This window comes from Spermophilus citellus (assembly GCF_964194105.1).
Source record: "Spermophilus citellus genome assembly, chromosome: 3".
Taxonomy (NCBI): Eukaryota; Metazoa; Chordata; class Mammalia; order Rodentia; family Sciuridae; genus Spermophilus; species Spermophilus citellus.
This window is the reverse complement of record NC_138184.1, coordinates 10092933-10117610: the sequence shown is the minus strand read 5'-3', so window position 1 is coordinate 10117610 and position 24678 is coordinate 10092933. Positions and strand designations below refer to the sequence as shown.

General features: G+C 50.2%; 4 protein-coding genes and 2 pseudogenes across 10 annotated transcripts; 3 read left to right on the top strand and 3 right to left on the bottom strand.

Annotated features, from left to right (window-relative positions):
* Positions 1-231: 231 nt before the first annotated feature.
* Positions 232-8030, bottom strand: LOC308644627 (putative guanine nucleotide-binding protein G(I)/G(S)/G(O) subunit gamma-14). 2 transcript variants are annotated; one of them, XM_081286013.1, is made up of 4 exons: positions 7901-8030; positions 7496-7660; positions 778-870; positions 232-682 (listed from the first exon to the last, which is right to left on the bottom strand). In XM_081286013.1, exons 2-4 carry the CDS (start codon positions 7544-7546, stop codon positions 557-559), a joined length of 270 nt encoding a protein of 89 aa, XP_081142139.1. In that variant the 5' UTR covers positions 7547-7660; positions 7901-8030; the 3' UTR covers positions 232-556. The 2 variants fall into 2 exon arrangements, 1 of the variants encoding a protein (XP_081142139.1); XR_014021054.1 differs by lacking the exons at positions 232-682; positions 778-870; positions 7901-8030 and adding an exon at positions 6854-7404 and having other exon boundaries at positions 7496-7636.
* Positions 4599-5300, bottom strand: LOC308645044 (DNA repair nuclease/redox regulator APEX1-like; annotated as a pseudogene). Its single transcript has one exon. The product of its transcript is annotated as a DNA repair nuclease/redox regulator APEX1-like (transcript).
* LOC308644613 (deoxyhypusine synthase) lies at positions 7869-14893 on the top strand. Of its 4 annotated transcripts, none has more exons than XM_081285994.1 (9): positions 7869-8191; positions 8800-8964; positions 9341-9462; positions 9544-9640; positions 9714-9800; positions 10314-10419; positions 10494-10597; positions 14553-14602; positions 14682-14893. In XM_081285994.1, exons 1-9 carry the CDS (start codon positions 7985-7987, stop codon positions 14872-14874), a joined length of 1131 nt encoding a protein of 376 aa, XP_081142120.1. In that variant the 5' UTR covers positions 7869-7984; the 3' UTR covers positions 14875-14893. The 4 variants fall into 4 exon arrangements, with proteins under 4 accessions (XP_081142120.1, XP_081142117.1, XP_081142119.1 ...); XM_081285991.1 differs by having other exon boundaries at positions 14477-14602; XM_081285993.1 differs by lacking the exon at positions 7869-8191 and adding an exon at positions 8283-8414 and having other exon boundaries at positions 14477-14602.
* Positions 12682-14323, top strand: LOC308644619 (phosphatidylinositol N-acetylglucosaminyltransferase subunit C-like; annotated as a pseudogene). The gene has a single exon. The product of its transcript is annotated as a phosphatidylinositol N-acetylglucosaminyltransferase subunit C-like (transcript).
* On the bottom strand, positions 14830-22298 carry LOC308644618 (WD repeat domain-containing protein 83). Its single transcript, XM_081286005.1, has 9 exons — positions 22136-22298; positions 21937-22057; positions 21752-21857; positions 21457-21505; positions 21252-21378; positions 16095-16162; positions 15897-16005; positions 15699-15813; positions 14830-15084 (listed from the first exon to the last, which is right to left on the bottom strand). The coding sequence occupies exons 1-9, from the start codon at positions 22236-22238 to the stop codon at positions 14935-14937; spliced, it is 948 nt and encodes a 315-aa protein (XP_081142131.1). The 5' UTR covers positions 22239-22298; the 3' UTR covers positions 14830-14934.
* Positions 22299-22496: 198 nt separating this feature from the next.
* On the top strand, positions 22497-23925 carry LOC308644625 (PAT complex subunit Asterix). Its single transcript, XM_081286011.1, has 4 exons — positions 22497-22651; positions 22773-22878; positions 23351-23448; positions 23542-23925. The coding sequence occupies exons 1-4, from the start codon at positions 22602-22604 to the stop codon at positions 23606-23608; spliced, it is 321 nt and encodes a 106-aa protein (XP_081142137.1). The 5' UTR covers positions 22497-22601; the 3' UTR covers positions 23609-23925.
* Positions 23926-24678: the final 753 nt, after the last annotated feature.

The window sequence follows — 24678 nt, the reverse complement described above, 5'->3', positions numbered from 1 at the left end:
AAAAAAATAAATAAATCCTGGGCTTCACTCCCTCCCTCCCTTTGTTAAAAAAAAAAAAAAAAGAAAAGAAAAGAAATCTGATGACCTGTGCAGATGCTCCGGCCTGGGCTCTGCTCCGTGAAGCCGAGACACATCCCTGCCTCGGCTGGGATCCTGTGGTGGCATGTGACAGTGGCCCACCAGGGCTGGGGTGCACACGGGGGCCACTGCTGAGCGTATGCATGCATGTAGGTGTGTGCACGAGGGAATCCTGAGGTGGATGATGGCACCTCTGTGTGTGGATGGTGATTGGAACCCAGGTATGTGGGTGTGTGGCGGGAGCAGGCATCTGCTGGGGCCGTCCCTAGGAGCCAGGAGCTGTAGGGGTGTGTCTGCTGCTGTGCCCATGACTCTAGAGGTGGTGGGGGAGGAGGGTGGGTCATGTGTGTGCCTGTCCCTGCAAGCCCGCTGTCCCCTGGCCCCCGTCTCAGCCCAGCCAAGCTGTGCCCCAAGAAGCAATCACTTCATGTTTATTGAGGCTCCCTGGGTTGCCAGGGCTGGGGGTGGAATTATGGGGTCACAGGATGGCACAGGGCTTCTTCTCCTTGAAGGGGTTGGTGGCAGCTGGAATGCCCACGAGGAAGGGGTCACTCTTGGCCTGCTCCGTGCAGAACTGTAGTAGGTCAGTGGCTGCCTTGGATACCTGCAGACCGACCCTGTCAGCCAGACTGGGCATCTGCTGCTCCCCCGCCCAGGTGTGCCCCCTCCCCTGCCTCCCTCGGCTGCCCCAATCCTCACCTTCACACGGTCGATGCCTGCCTCCATCCTTAGTTGCTCCACCGCCCGGCGGGCCTGTCCAATGTCACTGCCAATGGCCACCTTGCTGGACATCTGAGGGAGGGTTAGCAGGATATGAGCAGTTGGCCTAAGCCCAGACCCCAAACCTAGGGCCACCTGAGGGACCCTGCCCCTCCTCCTGTTGCCCCTGGAGATGATGAGGCGGCTCTTCCACCTGTGGGCTCAGGGAGCTCTGCTGACTGCTCCTGAAGGTGCCTGGCTGCTGGCTGTGTGCAGCCACCTCTGCCTGGCTCCCGGCTGTGTGCAGCCACCTCTGCCTGGCTCCCCTCCCTGCACCCGCCTGGTCTCCCCTCCCAGGTCCCCCTCCCCACCCCTGCAGAGACTTTGAAGCCAGGATTCAGTGAAATGTCACCAGCAGCAGCAGCCGCCTTAGCAGAGGGGGTTCCTGCCCCAGGAGGCCCAGCTGCTCCATAGTGTCACATGTGTCGCAATGGGCATCCCCAGGGGCTGAGAAGCTTTGTGGGGGATTGAAGAGCCCAGGCCTCTCTGAGCTGCTGGATTCCCTGCCGGCTGTTGCCACCCAGCCTCTTGACAGCTTCTGCCACCCAAATGGCACGCAGTATTCGGGGCTCCACCGCCTGATCTCACCCAAGATAGGACTCCACTCGCTAACGAGGCCTCTCTCCCCATCCCTGCCCGCTCTTCCCTGAGCTCCAGACCTGGGGACCCACATCCTTCCTCAGCACATCACACTGCTCTGTCACTCAGGTATCAAATAATCTCTTTCATTCTTTTCTTTCTTTTCCTCTCCCCCCCTCCCTCCCTTCCTTCCTTTCTTTCGCCCTAGGTTTGAACCCAGGTACCTGTACCACTGAGCATTTAGTTTTTTGAGTCAGTGTCTCACTAAGTTGCCAGACTGGCCTTGAACTTTTTTTTTTTTTGAGTATAAATATGAAGATTTTATTTTTGAACTTTCTTGTATTTCATTGGTCTATATATCTATATATTTATGTCAATACTACTTTTTAAAAAATATTTATTTACTTATTTATTTTTTGGCAGACACAACATCTTTGTTTGTATGTGGTGCTGAGGATCGAACCCGGGCCGCACGCATGCCAGGCGAGCGCGCTACCACTTGAGCCACGTCCCCAGCCCTGTTAATACTACTTTTATTTTTTTTTTTAATTTTAAATCTTTTTTAAAATTTTGATTTGTTATATATGATAACAGAATGCATTCAATCCATATTACATATATAGAGCACAATTTTTCACCTCTGGTTGTGCACAAAGTAGAGTCACATCCTTTGTGTCTTCATACATGAACTTGGGGTAATGATGACATCACATTCCAGTCTTTCCTACCCCATGCCCCCTCCCTTCCCCTTTGCCTTGAACTTTTTAAAAAAAGCCTTTTGTAGTTGTGGATGGACAGCATGCCTTGGTTTTATTTATTTTTAGGCAGTGCTGAGGATCGAACCAGTACCTCACACATGCTAGGCAAGGGCTCTGCCACTGAGCCACAGCCCAGCCCTGGTCCTGAAGTTAGTGATCCTCCTGCCTCAGTCTTCTGAGTAGCTGGGATGACAGATGTTTGCCACCACACCCTGCTCTTATTCACCTCTAACCTCACTTGGCAAAACAGGACCCTGAATCATGTCCCCCAAGACCTTCTGTCGTCTAGTCAAGTTCACTACTGTCCCCAACCGCTCAGCCCAGATTTCCAACATCTCCATCCCTCTTTCTCTGATCCTGACCCAACTAACCCTGTCTCAGGTGCCATAAGATCAGCTTCAAATTAGGTTCTCTCTCTGGTGTCTTCCACCCTTCACACCACCTGGACCACGGCGGTCACCTATGCCCTGGTCACAGCCTCCCCTCTGTCCTGGCCTCTCCCCTGGCTGTTTTCCTAAAGGCAGCCAGTGTGATGTGTAGAACAAAAATAAAAAACCTCTCCCTCGGACACAGCTCACTCTCCTGGCAACAGTCCAGGGCGCCGCTGCCTGCCCCTCTGCAGTTTCCTTCTGGTTTTTTTTTTTTTTTTTTTTTTTTTTTGAGACAGGATCTTGTTATGCTGCCCAGGCTGGTCCCAAACTCCTGGCTCAAGTGATCCTCCTGCCTCAGTCTCCTGAGTAGATGGGACGTGCAGGCAGGTGACACCATGCCTGGCTCCCAGGTTACTGGTCATCAGCCCCCCTCCCTTACCCCTCAGGGAGCACCATGATGCCCTGTGTTAGTCTGCTCCAACTGCCGGGAAAAATTATCAAGAGCAGTGGCTTAAATAGCATGAATCTATTTTCCCATAGGCTGGAGGCTGAATGTCAGAGATCAGAGTGCTGGCAGGGCTGGTCTCCCCTGAGACTGGTCTTCTTGGTTTATAGAGGGTCACCTTCTCGCTGCGTCCTCACGTGGTCTTTCCTCTACACGCACATTCCTTGTGTCTTTCTGTGTGTCCATATTTCCTTTTATAAGGACACCAGTTAGATTGCATTAGCACCTACCTAATGACCTCATTTTAACTTTATTACTCTTTAAAGACCTGCTCTGGGGGCTGCAGTTGTGGCTCAGTGGTAGAGCACTTGCCTAGCATATGAGAGGCACTGGGTTCAATTCTCAGCACCACATAAAAATAAGTAAATAATCCCAGCGGCTCAGGAGGCTGAGGCAAGAGGATTGCGAGTTTGAAGCCCGCTTTAGCAACAGCAAGGCCCTATGCAACTCAGTGAGACCCTGTCTCTAAATAAAATACAAAATAGGGCTGGGGATGTGGCTCAGTGGTCGAGTGCCCCTGAGTTCAATCCCCAGTCCAAAAAAAATTAATAAAATAAATAAATTAATTAATTAAAGGTATTGTGTCAATGTACAACTAAAAACAAAAGACCTTCCCCAAATACCAACTCATTCTGAGATACTGGGAGTAAAGACTACATGTATTTTATGGGGACAAAGGTCAACTATTAACATTTTTTTTTTTTTTGGTGCTGGGTGGAACTTAGGGCCTTGTGAATGCTCAGCATATGGTCTACCACCCAGCTGCTTCCTCGGTCTTTGCTGAGACTCTGTGTGCCCAGCACCAGGCATAAGCAAGAACAAGCACCCTCCCCATTCTTGTTCCTGGGAGATGATGGCAAAGCCACTGAGAAAGAGATGACATTTGAGGCTGGGGATGTGGCTCAAGTGGTAGCGCGCTTGCCTGGCATGCACGCGGCCCGGGTTCGATCCTCAGCACCACATACCAACAAACAAAGATGTTGTGTCCGCCGAGAACTAAAAAATAAATATTAAAAAATTATCTCTCTCTCTTTAAAAAAAAGAGATAACATTTGAAAGAGAATATGAAATAAAATCAAGGGAAGGGGGAGGGGGGTAGCCTCAGGGAGTGACTAGAAAAAACTATGACCTTTCGTTTTTTACAGATATTGTTAAAGAAAAAAGTAGGGGGTGTGCCCACAACAGAAACCTTGGGCTCAAAAAAACACCTTAGTCTGTTAACAGTAATTTGAATGAAGGATTCATAGTCTTTTTTTTTTTTTTTTAAAGAGAGAGTGAGAGAGGAGAGAGAGAGAGAGAGAGAGAATTTTTAATATTTATTTTTTAGTTCTCGGCGGACACAACATCTTTGTTTGTATGTGGTGCTGAGGATCGAACCCGGGCCGCACGCATGCCAGGCGAGCGCGCTACCGCTTGAGCCACATCCCCAGCCCCAAGGATTCATATTCTTACAAAAGAGAAATAAAATATAGGTTTCTTTAGAGAACTACTTAAGGAATGCTTGGGGAGGGTGCTATTTCCAAGACTCAAAATGATTCTGGGAGAGAGTCACAGTGCCAGGTATAGGGTGACGGGACAATGATCACTGCCAAAGGCCTTGGAGAAAATCTATTATCACACAATGCAGGTAAAAGAGAATGGGACAACAAAAGGTCATCAAGGTGCCAGCCAACATTCTTGGACCAAGCATTCATCATGTTAAGTCCAAAAGGCATGGGGTACAGGTGCCGGGAAACGTCAGTCAGTGGCACAGCCTACAGTGACTGTGATTCCCCAAAGTCACGTGCTCTCGTGGAGTGAAGCCATCATTTTTTTGTTTGTTTCCTCTGTGGTTACGACAGTCAATCTTCATGAGCCACACTGAGGTGCCTACATAGCACAAGGGGCTTGCAAGAAGCCAAGTTCCTTTAGGAACTTGTGAAAGGCTTAATCCCAGCGCTGCCGATACTCCAGTCTTTCCAGACCCCAGCACATATGTGTCAAATTCAGCCACAATCACTTGGCCTTCCTGATGTTCCTCCTCACCAATACCATAAGAGACTGATGGGGCACTGGCGGGGCAAGTAGAGCCATACCACGATATCCTTCCTTGTCCGAAGGAGCTGACCTGTACTGAGGGGATAGTCCAGGCAGCTCTTGAAGTTCAGCTGGGAGTTTGTTCTCTGAACATTCGGTCTCTTGGAGGCACAGGATATCTGGGGCTTCTTCCTTTACCCAATCTAAATCCGAGATCATGGATTTGACACCCATTTCATAGGTACAGGTTGGCAGACATGCTGATGGGTGTGGGGTGTGACAGAATGGGCAGTGTGGGGAGCCATTCTGACACGTGATTGGGTGACTCCCGTTAAGGGCCTGAGGCACTCTGGCTGTGTTGGAGTTATCCCGACCCTTTCCTGATGAGAGAGCCCATCCGTGTGGGGGTGTGCGTGACCACTGACCCCGGAGACCCAATCACTGACCCTGACCTTGGAGTGCAGCCCCCCCTCAACCTTCATTGGATGGAATTCTCCCCTGAATCTCTTGTCCCCCAAATAAAAGGCTACTCCCCGGGCGTGTTCGCTCTCTCTCTCTCCAGCTAGCCCAGAGTAATCCTCACTGCCCTGCTGGGCGGCTGGAGGCGGGAATCAGGGAGGTGAGCCGTCTCGGACTTAGCAATATAAAATAAGGTAACTGGTTTGTGTGTTTTATTTTGATCTCTTCTAACTAACTTAATGCCAGAACCTCATTAATGAAACCACTGCGCAGGCCGCGTGGTAGAGGGCAGTATCCAACTCAACCCCAGGCTCAAGTATAGCTTAGTGGTAGAGTGCATGCTTAGCTGCAAAAAGGCCCTGAGTCTGACACTCAGCAAGGCAACAGAGAAACACTATAAAATATCCACTTCCCAGCTGGATTATTATTATTATTTTTAAATATTTATTTTTTAGGTGTAGATGGACACAATGCCTTTATTTTATTTACTTATTTTTATGTGGTGCTGAGGATCGAACCCAGGACCTCACTGGTTCTAAGCAAGCACTGTACCACTGAGCTACAACCCCAGCCCCCCCACCCCCGTTGGATTATTTTTCAATTAAATGGTTTTTTTAGCACCAAGGATTAAACCCAGGGATGCTTAATTTCTGAGCCATATCCTCAGCCCTTGTTGTATTTTGAGAAAGGGTCTTGCTGAATTACTTAGGACCTTGCTAAATTACGGAGGCTGGCTTTGAACTCACAATCCTCCTGCCTCAGGCTCCGGATCACCTGGGATTACAGGCATGGGCCATGGTGTCCAGTTGAGATGGGATCTTGCTATGCTACATAACCTGGCCCCAACTCCTGGAGCTCAAGTGGCCTTCTCGCCTCAACCTTCTGAGCAGCTGGGACTTCAGGCATGAACCACCATATCCAGCTCTTATTTTTTATTTATTTAATTAATTTTAATATCTTTGTGCTGGGATTGAATTTAGGGCCTTTCTACCATTGAGCCACACCCCAAATCAACTCTCCAGTTTTTAGCCTAATAAGGGAGTGGAGAGTGGGATCATTTTTTGAGATGCAGAAGGATCAGGATTACTTGGAGAGAAAATTGAGAGCCAGGTGAGTATGTCAAGGAGGAAGCTATGTTCATACAATAAAGTATGCTCAGCGCCTTCCTACTGCCTGTTCCCTCTTCCAGTGTGTGTGTGGAGGGGAGGAGAATGGCCTCCATTCAGATCTTCATAGGAGGTCTCTCTTGGTCTTCTTAAACGTCACCTCTTTGACATCTTTCCCTAATCATCTGTCCCTCCAATTAAGGATACCAACCCCTTCATTCATTCCCACCCAGAGGCTCTCGAATCACTGCTGAATTCCTCAACAGCACTTACCGAAAGAAAAATAACCGAGAGGAGGATCAGACCTCAAGGAATAAGCAAGCTTTCTTTATTAAGCAGCGGAATGGCATATTTTCAGGGGAGAAACTGGCAGTTGATTACGGGGTGGGGTGTGGTGTCTGATTTTTACAGTGTTTAAGTGAGATCTGGATCATAATAAGGGAGACTGGAATCATTGCAGAGTACCTCGGTTGGGTAGTCAGGGAAAACAGTTGTGCAAGTTCAAAGCCCAAATCAGGGAAACAGTTACGAAAGTTGGAAACCCATTGTTGCTGGGAAAGGGTGAAAGTCCAGAGCCCGGGCCCCACTGTTTGCCTTCTCCCCCCACCTCCTGGGTCACACTGTCCTCCTGTCTCCCTGGGGGTTGTTATTTTCCATATCCTTCACTTACTCCTCTTGGTTTCTATCCACCTCCCCCCAGTCTGACTGTGGGCTCCAGGAGGGCAGGCTCCACATCTTGTTCACTCTAAATCTTCAGCTCCCAGCACAACGCCCTACATACAGCATGAGAAAAGAAGGGGTCCCCTGTTGCCTCTCTGCATGGCTAGAAGGATGTAGGAGAGACAGACTTATCAAGGGTCTCACCGTCTCTCTAGGGAAGAGATGTCTGCCCCGGATGCGAAAGAAGACCCCCATCCAGTGGGAAGATGGGGATGGCAATGCGCGTGTAGTCTAAGGGCCCAGGAGTCACTGCCCCACCTTCGGAAAGGCTCCAACTGTGACTCCGTCTTAGAAGCCATCCCCTCGTCCCTAGGGAACAAGAACGAATGGGTAAGCACAGTACAAAGCGGTAGGTCTCCAGCAGGCAGCAAGGCCTGGAATGAAAATTTTCTAAGAAGCTGTAAACAAGTCAAAAAGATTAAGTCCTGGCTTCCGTATTACGGATAACACGAGCAAATATGGCCGCGCCCGGCCCCGCAGGAGCCACACAGGGTCATGTGACAAGGAACTTCCGGCCCCGCGCGTTACTTCCTGCGCTCTGGCTCTGACCTGCGTGCGCGGGCTTAAAGCGTTTAGAGGCCGCGGCAGCCCCGGCCGAGGGCGACTCTGAGCTGGAAACCGGGCCTCAGGAGCATGGAGGGTTCCCCGGAGGGGGAGGCGCCCGCCGCGGCGCTGGCCGCGGTGCTAAAGCACAGCTCGGCGTTGCCGCCCGAGAGCTCCCAGGTCCGGGGCTACGACTTCAACCGCGGCCTGGATTACCACGCACTTCTGGAGGCCTTTAGCACCACCGGCTTCCAGGCAACCAACTTTGGGCGCGCGGTGCAGCAAGTCAACGCCATGGTGAGACCCGGGGAAGCACTTCCGGGGCTGGGAGACGCCTGGCGTGTGGTAGAACCAATGCAGCGTTTGCGGGGCGGGACTTTCTGTGGGACCGAAGACCTGCGCCTTTCATTGACACCGCCCAGTAGCTGGAGGGAGCGGGGCTTACAATGGGCGGGGGTTCTCGTGCTGGGAAGGGGACTTTACATTCACTGCCGAAACTAGCTCCTGGTATCAGGAGCGGGTAGGACCTGATTGATTCTAGGGGATTTAAGGCGTTCTGGGATGGGCGGAGTCTGGGGCAATACAGTGCATTTAGAGGATGGGATTGGAGGAGGAGACTAAGTCAGGGCGGGTCTTGAACTTGGAATTGCTTTTCCAGCCGGGAAAGAAACTGGACTGGAAAAGATGCTGATTCCTGAAAAGGTGCAAAACCTTAACGTGTGCCCAGATATCCGAACTGGGAAAGGGGCAGGATCTAAGCAAGAGACATTTCTTGGTTTCTGGTAGAAATGATCCTTTATCTTTGAGTGGAGGGGCCAAGAGGTAGAACCTGACTGAAAACCCACTTGGGGTCCTTGTGATGGGGTTTGGGGCCAGACGCTAACTCGACCTGGCCCTTACCACAGATCGAGAAGAAGCTGGAGCCGCTATCACAGGATGAAGACCAGCACGCAGACCTGACCCAAAGCCGCCGCCCACTCACTGGCTGCACCATTTTTCTGGGATATACATCTAATCTCATCAGTTCAGGCATCCGTGAGACCATTCGCTACCTTGTGCAGCATAACATGGTGGGGATCTGATAGGGTTGTGACCTTGGTCTGTCTGGGTCAGTGAGTAATAAAATTGACAGGTTAAATGAGATGAGGAGATATGGGTTAGTTTTAAGAAGAGTGCTGCTCCCTCTGGGCATCTTGGCTCACACCTATAATCCCAGCTACTGGGGAGGCTGAGGCAAGTTCAAGTCCAGCCTTAGCAATCAGGTGAAATACTGTCTCAAAATAAAAAATAAAAAGGCTGAGGATGCAGCTTAGAGGAAGAGCACTGGGTTCAATCTCAGTATCACAGAGTAAAATAGAAGAGCTCCCCACAAAAGGTCAATGAATGAGGGCTGATGTTAGGGGTCCTGCCAGGACTAAGGCCAACCTCGCTGTCCTATGGCTGCAGGTAGATGTGTTGGTGACTACTGCAGGAGGTGTGGAGGAGGATCTCATCAAGTGTCTGGCACCCACATATCTGGGCGAGTTCAGCCTCAAAGGGAAGGAGCTCCGGGAGAATGGAATCAACAGGTGGGGGCCCTGAGTGGTGATGGGCAAGTGAACTGGGCTGAGGGGACTGGGGACTGATGCCTACATTCCTCCCATTCCCAGGATTGGGAACCTGCTGGTGCCCAATGACAATTACTGCAAATTTGAGGACTGGCTGATGCCCATTCTGGACCAGATGGTGCTGGAGCAGAACACAGAGGTGGGGCTGGAGAAACTTGGGGGGACCAGCATGGTGAAATCAGGGATTAATGCTGACATCCCCTCCCTCCTAGGGTGTGAAGTGGACACCTTCCAAGATGATTGCTCGGCTCGGCAAGGAGATCAACAACCCAGAGTCAGTGTATTACTGGGCCCAGAAGGTGAGGGTCTGGGTGGGGGCAAAGTCACCAGACTTCAAAGACACCTGGGGAGTCACTACTGTTATGATCAGGATTCCCATTCTTAGATGAGGAACCTCAAACACAGATAGGTTAGGTAATTTGTTTGAAATCACACAGCTATTGAATGGAGCTTTGGATTTCTTGGCTGTGCTCTTAGTTCATCTGGGAACAGTTTGTGGCAGTGCTCAGCAAATCCCTAGGGCCTGGCCTCAGGGACTACACTCCCTAGAGACTGTGGAGTCCAAGAATCTGAAAAGTAAGGAGCTACTACTCACTAAGCTCCAGTCTCCTTAAGTGTCACAGTTGGTTTTCTCACATCTTCCTCTTTATCTGCAAGTGGTGTTGGTATCCATATTTTATAGTTGAGGAAATAGGCCCAGAGAAGTTAAACAGACTGTTCCCAGCCAGGCAGGCAGGTAAAGATGCACCTAGAATGGGGATCAGGGTGCCCCCACTGAGCTGCAGTTACTGACCTGCCCTGTCTTCCCTCAGAACCATATTCCTGTGCTCAGCCCAGCATTGACAGATGGCTCACTGGGTGACATGATCTTCTTCCATTCCTACAAGAATCCTGGCCTAGTCCTGGACATCATTGAGGGTGAGGCACTGGAACCCTCGAGGTGGGGGGAGAAGGTGTACCCAGTCCAAGGCCTGACCATGCCCTTTCCTCAGACCTACGGCTCATCAACACACAGGCCATCTTTGCCAAGCGCTCTGGAATGATCATCCTGGGTGGAGGCGTGGTTAAGCACCACATTGCCAATGCCAACCTCATGGTAAGAGGGTTTGGTCCCTTTTGAGTGGATATAGTCCCTGGTGGGGGTGCCACTCAAGCCTCAGCCACATCCTGGGCTAGTCAGGCCATGATTCCTGCCCTCTGGGGACAGATGTTCCAGAGCAAGTGACATGCACAGCAAGTGGCAGTAATGCTAAATAAGAAGACAGGCTAGTGTGATGTCATGGGGCACGCCTATGATGCCAGCTATGGGGGAGGATCGCTTGAGTCCAGGAGCTCAAGATCAGCCTGGACAGCATAACAAGACCCCTTTTATTTATTTTTGGTACTAGGGATTGAACCCAGGGGCCTTAAACACTGAGCCACGTCCTCAGTCCATTTTATTTTATTTTATTTTGAGACAGTCTCAATAAGTTGCTGAGGTTGGCCTTGAGTTCTAACTTGCAATTTTCCTGCCTCAGCCTCCCCAATGATTGGGATTACACAGGTGTGTGCCACCACCCAGGCTCCATTTTCTTTTCTTTTTTTTTAATTTTTTTTTTAAAGAGAGAGGAGAGAGAATTTTTTTTTTTTTTTTTAAAGAGAGAGTGAGAGAGGAGAGAGAGAGAATTTTTAATATTTATTTTTTAGTTCTCGGCGGACACAACATCTTTGTTGGTATGTGGTGCTGAGGATGGAACCCGGGCCGCACGCATGCCAGGCGAGCGCGCTACCGCTTGAGCCACATCCCCAGCCCGAGAGAGAATTTTTAATATTTATTTTTTTAGTTCTCGATGGACACAACATCTTTGTTGGTATGTGGTGCTGAGGATCGAACCCTGGCCGCACGCATGCCAGGTGAGCGCGCTACCGCCTGAGCCACATCCCCAGCCCCATTTTCTTTCTTTTTTTAAAAATAGTTTTTAGATGTTGATGGAACTTTATTTTATTCATTTATTTATATGCAGTTCTGAGACTTGAACCCAGTGCCTCACACATGCCCTCTGCCACTGAATCACAACCCCAGCCCCCAGGATTTTCTTGTCATGAGAAAGCATGAGAAGAGAAAGGGGTGCCATTTAGTAAAGGGTGTTGGAGCTGGGCAGTGATCCACTCCTATAATCTGTAATCCCAGCTCTTAGGGAGGCCAGGGCAGAGAGATTGCAGGTTCAAGACCAGCCTGGGCAGTCTAGCAAGACCCTGTGTCAGGGTTGGTATTGTAGCTCAGTGGTGGAGTGCTTGCCTAACGTGTGAGGCACTGGGTTTGATTCTCAGTATCACACTGGGGGGAAAAAAGGACACTGTTTCAAAATGAAAAGGGCTGGGGGGCTGAGGATATAGCTCAGCTGGTAGAGTGCTTGCCTCGCATGCATGAAGCCCTGGGTTCAATCCCCAGCAGCACACCACCACCACACACACACACACACACACACACACACACACACACACAAAAAAAAAAAAAAAAAAAAAACGGGGCGGGGGCTGGGATGTAGCTCAGTGATAGAATGACCCTGGGTTCAATCCCCAGTATCGGGGGATGTGGCAGGGTGTTGGAGAGAGGCTTCTGGGAACTGACCTGAGCAGAAGTTTTGGGAGGTGCCTCCCACAAGCCTCATAGTTATCTCCAGGAAGAGTTCCTGGCAGAGAAGACAGCCAGCTCCCTTCAAAGGCCCTGAGGTGGCTAAAGTGGTCGGGGAACAGCTAGGAGGGCCATAGAGGAGGAGAAGGAGGAAGAATGGCGTGGGCCTTGGCAGTTAGTGAGGTAGGAGGATGTGATCGGTGATTCGGGTGCCCTCTGATGGCTTTAGGGGAACAGATGGTGCCTGAGTCGTGAACTGTCCAGAACCTTGTAGGGGCAGGACTAGGATGGTGGAGCTCCTCTGCAGATAAAGTTGGTGGTAACTACTGCTGAGCAGATGGGGAAGGTTGTTGATACACATTCAGTTTTCCGTTTTGTTTTGAAATGGGGTCTGACTCATTGCCCAGTTGACCTGGAACTCAAGCTCAAGGAATCTTCCCACCTCCGGCTCCTGAGTAGCTGGGACTGTAGGTACGTCACCACACCTGGCTCAGGTACACATTATCAGAAATGATTGGGCTTACGCCCCAGAAGGCGAAGCCAATGGGTGGCCACCTATTCCCACTACGTAGTCCTAGGATCTCACGGGCAGGATGTCCTGCCTCAGAGAACCAACTCATCCATTGTGGGCCTAACATGGGTTGCTACCTTTGGAAACAAGGAAAAGTTGGTAGTTAACAGCATGGAATTTCTAGAGAAATCATTTGAAGATTTCATAAAGAGGGCTGGAGCTGTGGCTCAGCAGTAGTGCACTTGCCTGGCATGTTTGAGGCTCTGGGTTAGATTCTCAGCACCGTATATAAATAACTTAAAGGTCTATCAACAACTAAAAGAATATTAAAAAAAAAGATTTTCATAAAGAATAAGAACCACATGGATTTCTTTGATGGGGCCAGAACTGGACTGTTTAAGGGAAAGGATAACGTGTGCCCGACCTGTAACTAGCACCAAGAAGGCCAAGTGGCAGAAGGTGTTATATGAATGGTGGCCCTTCCCTGATAACTATGTGGACCGTTGGTTCCTGGAAGAGCTTTGGAAAATCATTTATGCCCAGAAATGCCAATACTGAGCTGTGGTATTCAAGTTCAGTGCGGTGATACAACAGCTGTGCAGTGTGTGTCTCTGTGCTCAGCTGGTGGTATATAGATGAGGGTCTTCTGGTCCCCACTGGCTTTTTGGAACTGGCCTGGCGTCTTCACTGATGGTTATGTTTTGTTCAACTCCCATCAATGAAGGTGAAGGGCAGAAGAAGAGCGGGGAGACCCTTGGGCTACTTGAGTGCCCTGGTCTTCATTGTTTTCATCTACAGTTTTTCACCCGTGCGGAAGACCCTGACAGGGTCCATTAGTACTGACACCATCTGTGCCATGTCAGTCTTCATGCTGTTGGGCCACCTTGTCTTTGACTGTGGGGCCAAACCTGCCATTGTATCCAGAACACTGTCCTCGAACATGGCCCTCTTTGCTTCTGTCTATCTGGCCTCACATCTTCCCTGGTCCCTGCATACCTTCATCATGGCGATGAAGTTGCCATCCAGATTTTTGCACTGTGGCCCATGCTTCAGAAGAAACTGATGGCCCGTACTCCCCTTAGCTAGGTGGGTGGGGGTCACACTGCCTTTTGCGTTTTCAGCCTTGGGAGGCCTGCTGTCCGTTAGTGAGAGGGAGCCAGTCTTTGCTTTTCTGCTGGTTTCCGTCTCTCATCTCTGCCCTTTTTACCTCATTTGCTGGCCACTTTTTCAAGAAAATACTCATGGGCCTTGGGATGAAGCTGAAATCAAAGATGGCTGTTCCAGGTTCCTCAGCCAAGTTAGGGTAGCATGGCTTCCTCACTAGCATAACTGAGGGCAGAGCTCATTCTGGAAGCAGCAGGCTGGTGTGGATGAGACAGAGGTCAGAAGGAACCAAAGGCTGGGTGGTGAGTGCTTACCTGTTCTGTCATTTTATGATGAAAAAGTTTTCTGGTGCCCTCTTGAACGGTTGCCTCTCATCTGTTATTCACTATAACAGACGAAGTGATGTGGTGGCTACAAAAGCAGTAACATCCCTCAAAAAAAAAAAAAAAAAAAAAAAAAAAAGAAAGAAAGAAATGATTGGGCCCCAAAGTGTTTCAGTTTGGGGATATTTTTTCCTATTTTGGAAGATCTGCATATACATGAGATATCTTGGGGAAGATACTCAAGTCTAAAGATGAAATTCATTGATATTTTGTGTACACACAGCTTGAAGCTTCCCTAGAAAAAAAGAACTTTTGAGGGCTTCCTTCGGCTGACACAACCCTCAGTCTCTTTGGCTGATGTCCTGCTTCTTCGTCTCCTGTCTGATGACCGGCTGACCAGACCCACTCTGCCTTTCCCTACAGCGCAATGGGGCTGACTATGCTGTCTACATCAACACGGCCCAGGAATTTGATGGCTCGGATTCGGGTGCCCGGCCAGATGAGGCTGTCTCTTGGGGCAAGATCCGGATGGATGCGCAGCCTGTCAAGGTAGAGGCTGGCTGGGTGGGGTGCAGGGTCTCCTGGGCTGTGGCCATGGGTTTGAGGCTCACCTAGGTCCCCTCTACAGGTCTACGCTGACGCCTCCCTGGTCTTCCCCCTGCTTGTGGCTGAAACCTTTGCCAAGAAGGCAGGTGCTTTCACGGCTGAGAAAAATGAGGACTGAGTGGATGCAGCCCCTGAAGGCCTCACCCCTCCTGTATTTATTAATTTGTAGACTCTGCCCCTCTCCCACTCCTTGGCCTGAAGCATCTCTAGAATAAAGGGTGCCTGGCAGCCCTTTGCAGTTGTCTTGGTCCTTGGATCTGGTGGCAGTCCCAGGCCTAGCCTGCTCCACCTTCCGCCTCATAGGCTTCTTCTCGCCAGCACTGGATTCTTCCCGCCATGGCGGTCAGCAGGCAGGGCTCTGTGGGATGGAAGGCCAGTGACTGCACAACACCAGGACCCACAGGTAGGGCCAGCGCCAGGGAACCCTGTGGAGGGAATGGTAGGGAGCAGGTTATCGGGGGTCTGGTTGTCCCGCTCCCCAAGATCCAGGCTAAAGCTTTCAGTCACCAATGCACTGACATTTGGCCCCTGGCCTTTAATGGCCTCAACACCTCACTCCTTTTACCAGCAGGTCTTGGCTCTGCCTCTAGACCATGTCGTGATCACTGATTTCGCCTGCCTGGTGGCCTCCTGGCTTTTCTTCATCTGACTGGACTCTGCCCTGGAGTTAAAACCATGCTCAGAGGCAGCTCAAATTTCCTGAACTACAGCCTGATCGCATTCAGGGTCAGATGCTGCTGTTGGCTCTCCATCCAGGGGCCAGTCCAGCAGCTCTGCTCGGCATTTCCAGCCCTGTCTGACCTGGATTCTGCTGCTGACACATTTCCCAAAGTCTGCCTTCCTGGCCTGGTGTGTGCCCGCCTCTGAGCCTGGGCACGTGCTGTTCCCTTTGCCTGGAATGTCCTTCTTGCCCCATCGTCACTCCTCTGCTCCCAGCTCCTAGGCCTGATATTCTTTTTCAGGCATGGGTGTGACTGAGGGGAGCACAGGGCTGGGGCAGAGCAGTGCCCTGGCATGGAGTAGGGTGGGGGAGGCTCACCTCCACCAGGTCCCAGAAGAACACCTTCCCATCCTCGGAGCAGCTGACCACATGAGTGTCACGCTCACTCAGGCAGCAGTCCAGCTTGTACTGCTTGTTCTGATGGCCTGTGTACCTGGGGGTAAGTGGGATCAGAGGGGCTTGCTCCTCTGATCAAGGGGTGGGGTGGGGGGAAGGCCCATGACCGTGGACACTCACTCGCCCAGCAGCTCGCCGGTGTCTTTGTCCAGAAGCCGCAGGGTGGAGTCCAGGCTGGACACCAGCAAGCACTGCCCATCCCGGCTGAAGCAGGCACAGGTGATGGGGCCTGGGGGAGAACGGGCAGGCCGCTGAGGCTGCAGTGCTCCTGACTGGCCCACTGTTGTCCCTGCCTGTCCCCAGTGCCGCAACACTCACTGCCCACGTAGTCCGAGAAGAGCTGCCCCATCCTCAGGTCGTAACGCCTCACGCGGCCGTCCACAGATCTGCAGAAGCGGGTAGAGCCAGCTGAAGCACAGGCTGGGGCTGAGGGCTCTGTGGCAACCTCAGTGGCCCTGTGTCTTCCCAGCTGGCCAGACCCTGACAGGCAAGGCTAGGTTTACAGTTCCTGGACACAAATGAGATTCTGAACCAAACGGCTTTCCTTTGTTTCTTTTTCTTTCTTGTAATACAGGATATTCCTTGAACCTGGGGGTTCTTTACCATGAAATACATCCCTAGTCCCCACAACCTTTGTTTTTTGAGACAGGGTCTTGCCAAGTTGCCCAGGTTGGCCTTGAACTTGGGATCCTTCTGCCTTGGCCTCTGGAGTTGTAGCTGGGACTACAAGTATGCACCATTGTGCCTGCTGAGGCAATGGCTTTATGGCTTAGGCCCAGGACTAACTGGTCCCATTCCATCTGTTTCCAAGATCCACAGCCCCCTTGGAGCCCCTCAGGACCACCCTTTCCCCATGCTCTCCAGATCACCCTCCAGTAGCCCTCCATATCCACAGGCTCACACCCATGGACTAATAACTGAAGATGAAAAGTATTTTGACTTGGGATTAGGGAGGCAGCTCAGTGTTCGAATGCTTGAGCATGTGCACACCCTGGGTTCAATCCTCAGTACTGCAAAAAAGCAAAAGGGATTCTGTGGTCTTTTTTCCCTGTCATTGTTCCCTAACAATACAGTATAACAACTGTTTGCATAGTGTTTATCTCAGGTATTGCAAGTCATCCAGAGATAATACAGGAGGATGTGAGTGGGTTCTACGCAAATACTATGCTATCCACTAGAAGGGATTTGAGCATCCTTGGATTGAACCCAGAAGTACTCTACCACTGAGCTACATCACAGCCCTTTTTATTTAAGGGAGGCTCTCACTAAGTTGCTGAGGCTCGCCTTGAACTGGCTAGCCTTTGAGTTACTGGGATTACAGGTGTGTGCCCATACCCAGCAAGCATCCCTGGATTCTCATATCCTCTATGAAATCAGTGTCCTGCAGATCCCGAGAGATGGCTCTGGTCTCAGAACCTGACCCTTTTCTTCCCCCTCCAGCATCATCTCCTTGGCTGCTCTGGCCTCCCTCTACAGTCTTCAAGTGTCTATGAAAAAATTCTTTTGAAAGTACAGATGCTGGGGCTGGGGATATAGCTCTGTTTGTAGAGTGCTTGCCTCACATGCATAAGGCCCTGGGGCTGGGGCTGGGCCTTGCAGGTGTGAGGCACTGGGTTCAATCCTCAGCACCACATATAAATAAATAAACAAAATAAAGATATTGTGTCCATGTATAACTAATATATATATATTACACACACACACACTCAGTATGTATGTTAACTGAGTCATCTGAGTAGTTCCTTCTGATGGCCCTGTGAGGAACTGCCTCTTTCCCTTTCCTATTGAGGAAGGAGGTTAGTTCCTTCTCAAACCACACTCAGGCTGAGTATATAATGTGTGTGTGTGTGTGTGTATATATATGTATATATATATACATACATACATATATACACTCAAACTACACTGAGTATATATGTACACACACAGAAAGAAACCTGGCCTTCCCTTGCTCAGAAAAGTAAATGTTCAGATTCTTCCTAAGGTGCTTAGACCCTCTGCAGGTGGTTCTGATCACTTCCTGGTTTCATCTCTGTCCTCATTTCTCCATGGTCTCGGGCATCACGCTGCCTTCAGTCTGGCCAGGTACTTCTCAGTGTACTTTTTTTTTCCTTGTACCAGGGATTGAACCAGGGGTGCTTAACCACTGAACCACACCCCAACCCTTTTTTTATTTCTTATCTTGAGATAGGGTCTCCCTAAGTTGTGTAGGACCTCACTAAGTTGATGCTGGCATTGAACACACAATCCTCCTGCCTCAGCCTCCCTAGCAGCTAGGTGTGTGCCACCAGCCCACCAGTGTACTTGCTCTTGCTCCAGTTCTCCACTGGGTGGCCCCTCAGCTTCCAAGTCTCGGCCTTTCCAGAGCCTTCTCCACACCTCCCACCCATGATCTAAAGGGCCCCCAAGTTGGTTTCTCCTGCTACCCCTTCCTTTCCCTTGACTCTCACCACTGATTTAATTATATTAGGTCTATTTATTTCTCCACTGGTTGTCCATTTGTCCTGCTAGAAGGAGCTCCTATGGGGCAGGGACCAGGTCTGGCTGGTTCGTGGCTGTGACCCCAGCAACTGGTTCCAAGCCTGCTAAGAAGCCCGAAAACCTGAATGAAGGGCTGTGTTAAGGCTGGGTGAGGCAAAAATGACATGGGGGGGGGGCGGGGCTGGGACCACATGGCACTTGGCTGCCTGAGTGTGGTTTGAGAAGGAACTAACCTCCTTCCTCAATAGGAAAGGGAAAGAGGCAGTTCCTCATAGGGCCATCAGAAGGAACTACTCAGATGACTCAGTTAACATACACACCGAGTGATTCCGGGGCCAGGCCCTGTATGGAGGCCAGGGGCACAGCCCGGGCCAAGCCGTATGCACTTTCTGCCATGGTGGAGCCAGCACTGACCAAGGGAGATACAGAAAGGCCTCCTCGAGTAGGTAACATCCAAACTGGGATTTGTATAGGGGTTGAACCCAGGGTCTCAAACATGGTAGGCAAGGGCTTGACCACTGAGCTCCATTCCAAGGCCTCTGTTAAACTTAGTTCGAGCCATAATTCCAGTGACTCAACAGGCTGAGGCAGGAGGATTGCAGATTCAAGGCCAGCCTCAGCAACTTAGTGAGACCCTGTCTCAAAATAGAAAATGAAAGGGGCTGGGGGTGTGGCTCAGTGGTTGAGTGCCCCGGGGTTCAATCCCTGGTATATATATATATGTAAACAAATAAATGGAAGAAAGTAAGTTTGAGGCCTGCACCCCTAGCCACTTAGACCCTGTCTCAAAATAAACAAGAGGCTGGGATTGTGGCTCACTGGTAGAGCACTTCCCTGGCATATGTGAGGTACTGGGTTTGACTGTCAGCACTGCATATAAATAAATGAATAAAATAAAGATCCATCAAAATTTTAAAAAGGGCTGGTGATGAAGCTCAGTGGCAAACATTCCTGGGTTAGATCCCTAGTACCAAACATAAATAAATAAATGGATTTAAAAGATTTTAGTTTTGAGCCAGGTGTAGCCTATAACCCCAGCAACATGAAAGGCTGAGGCAGGAGGATCATAAGTTTGAGGACAGCCTTAGCAACTCAGTGAGGCCAAGGAATTTGGCAAGATCCTATCTCAAAAAGATTCTGAGTATGTAGCTCGATGATTACACATCCCTGGGTTCAATCCCTAGCACTCCCACCCCCAGCCAAAGAATATAATAAAGTTAAATAAATGAATTATTTATAAAATTTTAGTTTTGAGACAGTCTCACTAAGTTGCCCAGGGCTAACTTTAGGCTTGGAATCCTCCTGCCTCAGTCTTCCAAGTAGCTAGGATTATAAGCCTATCCCACTAGGTCAGCTTGTAAGAGACCTTTGTTTTGGACTAAGTTCCTACACTGGGCCCAGCTGACTAGGCTGGAAAATCAAAATGGAGTCACACAGGCTAAAGTTCCACATCACCAAACTAAAACTATTATCATTTGACTTTCTGAAAAATCAGGAGAAGATAGCCAAATTTCCCTAAACAGGCCAGTTTAAATTGATAAGTGTCCTCTGCCTTAATCCTTATATAAAGAAAATAATCTAATGTTAATCAATTATTTTTTCAATGATATGTTTGCCCATCAGACAGTAACCTTACCTTCTTTTTTTTATTTTTTGATGTTTGCCATTTGGACCTTGTACAGCATTCTACCATTGAGCTATAACCCCAGCCCCAGAAAGTAACTTTATTTATTTATTTATTTTTCAGTACTGGGGATCAAAATTAGGGCCTTGAACATGTCAGCACTCTATCACAAGCTATGGCCTCAGCATTAGAAAGTGACTTTGAGATGACTAATCTGCTTTTTGGTCTTTGCTTCTGCTTTCTTCAGCCATTCTCAGTGTATAAACCAACCTCTTCTACAGCACTTATTCTGTTTTACAGAATGAAGTACTACCCAATTCTAGAGTAAAAATAAAACAATTAAGATCTGGGCTAGGGGTGTAGCTAAGTAGTAGAGCACTTGCCTAGCATGATTACAGGTCTGTGGGTTTGAGCTTAGAACCACCACAAAAGATCTTTCAACTAACTGGGCAGGTATACCTGTAGTCTCAGCTACTTGGGAGGCTGAAACAGGAAGATTCCTTGATCCTAAGAGGGTCAGACTGGGCAATGTAGTGAGAAACCAACTCTCTCTCTCTCTTTTTTTTTTTTTTATGTTTTTTAATTGTTAATGGACCTTTATTTTATTTGCTGAGAATCCAACCAGTGCCTCATGCATGCTAGGCAAGTGCGCTACCACTGAGCCACAACCCCAGTCCCAAGAAACCATCTCTTTAAGGGAAGGAAACAAACCTTAAAATTGTAATTTTTGTCCTAGGACAAAGAGAACAGCCTCTGGGTCTGTATTTTTCCCCCCACATTTTTTTAAATTGGTGCATTGTTATTGTACATAATGATAATATTTGTTATTACATATTCATATATGTACACAGTATGGGACTGTTTCAGCCCAAATCCTTCATGTGGTAGCAATGGCTTTCCCTCAGGGTGGGGCAGTCCTACATGGAATTGAAAAAAATAATTGTGTCCTGCAACAAAGCTACCCTGTGTGAGTAGGGCTTTCCCCTATTTCTCCATTTTGTTCACTGCTGTATGGCCACTAAGGAAGTATCTAGTATGCAGTAAGTGCTCAAATACACTGAGTAAGTAGTGGAGACAGTCCAAGCAGAGGAAGAACAAGTGAAAATGTCCTGAGGTGGGAGCATGACTGGCATTTTTAACAGAAATGAAGCCCAAGGATGAATAAAAGTTGAGGGATCAGCAATGGACACACTGGGCAGGGCCTTGTGCATGCTAAAAAAGAGAGCAGTGTTTTTTGCTTTTTTGCAGCGATGGGGATGGAACCCACTGAACAACACCTCCCAGTTCTGAGAGCAGATTTTAATCTAAGTGCAGAGGCAGCTAGGATCTCAGTGACACTGGGAGAGGGGTAAGATCCTAGATCTACTTACCCTGCAAGGACCTCATGATCTGACACCTTCACACTAGATATGCCATCCCTCGCCTCATCCAGTGTCTGCACTGGCTCAGGCCTCCGTGAACGACAGTCCCAGCATCGGATACTGGAATCGATAGAGCCTGGAAGTCCAGCATAAAGGTGAGATTAGATGTGGAGCTGTAAGCACTGTCCACTGCCCACCGAGGTTCCAGACTCACCAGACAGTATGAGTGTAGCTTCTTCATTAAACTGCACTGTGTTCACCTTCTAAGAAACGGGAATTGCTACTCAGGAGGATTGGGATAATGACAGGATTCTCAGTGTTGGTTAAAGCAAGGGCACATAGTAGAAGTGGAGAGGTGAAAGGTTCTGGGCAAACGGCAGGACAGAGCTTGGGGACTAACTGACCATGGGGGAGAGACTCTAGTGGACAGATGTTCTTGGCATCACCCACGTGCTAACGGTCCCCTCCATCATGCACGCTCTATTGAGGGTCTCCAAGCTTGAACTTACCCCCGCGTGGCCCCGGAATTTGCGCACGACCTGCCCGGATGCCACATCCCATAGCACCACCGCTTTGTCCCCGCCGCCGGAGCAGAGATTGCTATTGTCAAAGGAACTGGGGTGCAGGAGAGAAGGTCAACGTCGACTTCCAATCCCGGCCTCAGCCCTCCCATCCCGGCTGGTCCCCGGCTCACCCGGCCGCGTCCAGCACCTCGTAGCCGTGGCCGCTATAGGTACGGAGTAGCGTCCCTCGCAGTGGGTTCCAGAGCTTCAGGGTCTTGTCGCTGCCGCACGTCAGGCAGTAATTACCATCCACTGGGGAACAAGAGGAGGGGGTTTTGGGCCGCTGGCCTCAGGAAGCGGGAGGACCCGAATGAAGATGAGGGCGCTCACCGTTAAATCTCACGGCTCGTACTGCCCCTTGCTCGCAGTCCAGCGTCTTCAACCGTTTCTGCGGCAGCTCCGGGCCCCGAGGCTTTGGCTCAGGGAAAGCCATAGTCTCGGACCCCTTCCTCACCGCCTAGCATCACTCAGTCGGCAACCGGGATTTGGAGGCTTTGGGTGTAACCACATTATTGTTCCCCATTCCTTTCACTTCCGGGTTCAAATTTTTAGTATTTTGGTGACAGTGTTGGGAATACTAAAACCCATTTTCAGTTTTTTCCTCCTCCTCATTTTCAGTGGCTTTTTTGTTGCTTTTTCATCCTCTCATTCTCCGTCCTCTGACTGCAGGTAGTCTTGGCCTCCGCGGTTAGGAACCGAACCGCGAGGGCTGCACGCGTTACTCTAAAAACCACCCTCCATTCCCACGCCGGAAGCTGTAACTCCCGCGGCGGAAGAGGCGCAACTTGATCTCGCTATGTCCACGAACAATATGTCGGACCCACGGAGGCCAAACAAAGTGCTGAGGTGGGGACTCCAGCGTCATGGCAATGGGGCTTAGGTTATGGGTTCGGGTCGGGGCCTAAGAAGGTGCTTGTTCATTACAGGGACGTGACTTGAGCGCCCCTGACTCTTGAGCCTCTTGCAGGTACAAGCCCCCGCCGAGCGAGTGTAATCCAGCCTTGGACGACCCGACGCCGGACTACATGAACCTGCTGGGCATGATCTTCAGCATGTGCGGCCTCATGCTTAAGGTGGGCGGAGCTGTGTTTCCGTGGGAGTAGCTCCGCCAGAGAATGAGGTCTGGGGGCGGGTTCGGAATGAAGAGGGGCGTCTGACTCCAGCCGAGGGGGCGTGGCCTGAAAGTTGCCTTGGGCGGGGTTGATGTAGCCCACGCTGGGGAAAGCTCGGGCCTGGGGCAGAATTGGAGAGGGGTGGGTTTGAGGATGGAGCCTGGCTTTGAAGCAACTTGGAAGGAACTGATGGAAAAATGACAGGTGGGGAATCTCTAAGGCCAGTCTTCTTGAGTCTACGGGGATATGATATGGCCTTAGAGATGCATGCCAGGTCGTAGCACCAGAAACCTATGGGGTGGGACTAAGGGACTCCTGAGGGGCAAGATCCAAGCTGTGCAAAGGAAAATCATTGGTGCCTGAGGATGTCATTTGTAGGGATTCTTGGCATGCTTCTCACCCAGCTAACCACAACCCACCTACCTTTCCCCAGCTGAAGTGGTGTGCTTGGGTCGCTGTCTACTGCTCCTTCATCAGCTTTGCCAACTCCCGGAGCTCTGAGGACACTAAGCAGATGATGAGTAGCTTCATGTGAGGCTTGGCGTAGAGAGGGAGGGACTCCTGCATTAGGGGAGGGGGGACCTATGCCTATCATCTGGGACTGACTCTTCTTGCCTATCTCAGGCTGTCCATCTCTGCCGTGGTGATGTCATATCTGCAGAATCCTCAGCCCATGACACCCCCCTGGTGATGTCAGCGTAGAAGGGTCTCATCTGGACCCTCTCTGTTCACCTTCTCCCTGGCCTGGTCTTTGGCTACTCAACCTTCTGCACTCAGCTGCTGACTTGGACTTCCCTGAGTGAGGTGCTCTCAGGGTCCCCACTTGGACAGAGGAAACTTGGCCCTTTCCCTTGGGTCCCACTTCTGCTGGGGCACTGAGGGGGAAAAACAGGCCTATACTTCCTGTCTCCCCTACCCTGCCTGCTACTGGGGGAGATGCTGTTCATGTTCCTAGGTGTGTTCACTCATTTTCTTGTTGAAATTGTTAATAAAGTTTCTCACTCTGGCTGTCCTCTGTAACCTGTCTCTTATGTTCACAAAGCTGAGAAAAAGGCTTCAGCTCCTCCACTCAGGCCTCTGTGGAGCCCCAGTCTGGAGCCTTTTGGTAGTTCAAACCCTCCTTTCACAAACTTCACGACTTAAGTCAAGTGCCAGGTGACCCTTGTCCTCTGGCAACTCAGCTGATGGCCCTGCTGACCTGTGCAATCTGTGCTTTGGTTTTCTTAGACCAGGACTAGAGTAATGTCTGCAAACTGGATGGACTGATAGCAACTGGAAAGGGCATAAAAGACTCAGGGTCCTGTACCACCTGCAAGGCCCTCCCACCTTACTGGAGGGTCTAGAGATCCATTCCAAAGGCTGGGTGCCTGTCATTCCCAACATTCCAAGGACGGGTTGTTTACCCGATGTCTCTAAACTACAGGACAGAACAAGACCTTCATCAACCCTTCTAGCCAAGCTAGGTGCCTACAGGACTCCAGTCCTGAAAGCAGCCCCTAGTATCCCACGCACACGTTCCAACCCCTAGGAAAACCTGGAGTCCGTGGGAAAACCTGAGAACTCTGCTGCCACGGGGACTCAGGCGTTCCAGATCCCCAAGGCGAGATGTTAAAGGCGCCTCGGGCCAAAACAGCGCCCAGAGGATGGGACACAACCTGAGCTTTCCCTTGATTTTGGCAATTCCAGATGTTCCTAGGGCTGCAAGCTCAATCCTGTGACAGGGAAGGCCCCGCCCTAGACGAGTCCCCGCCGATTGGCCAG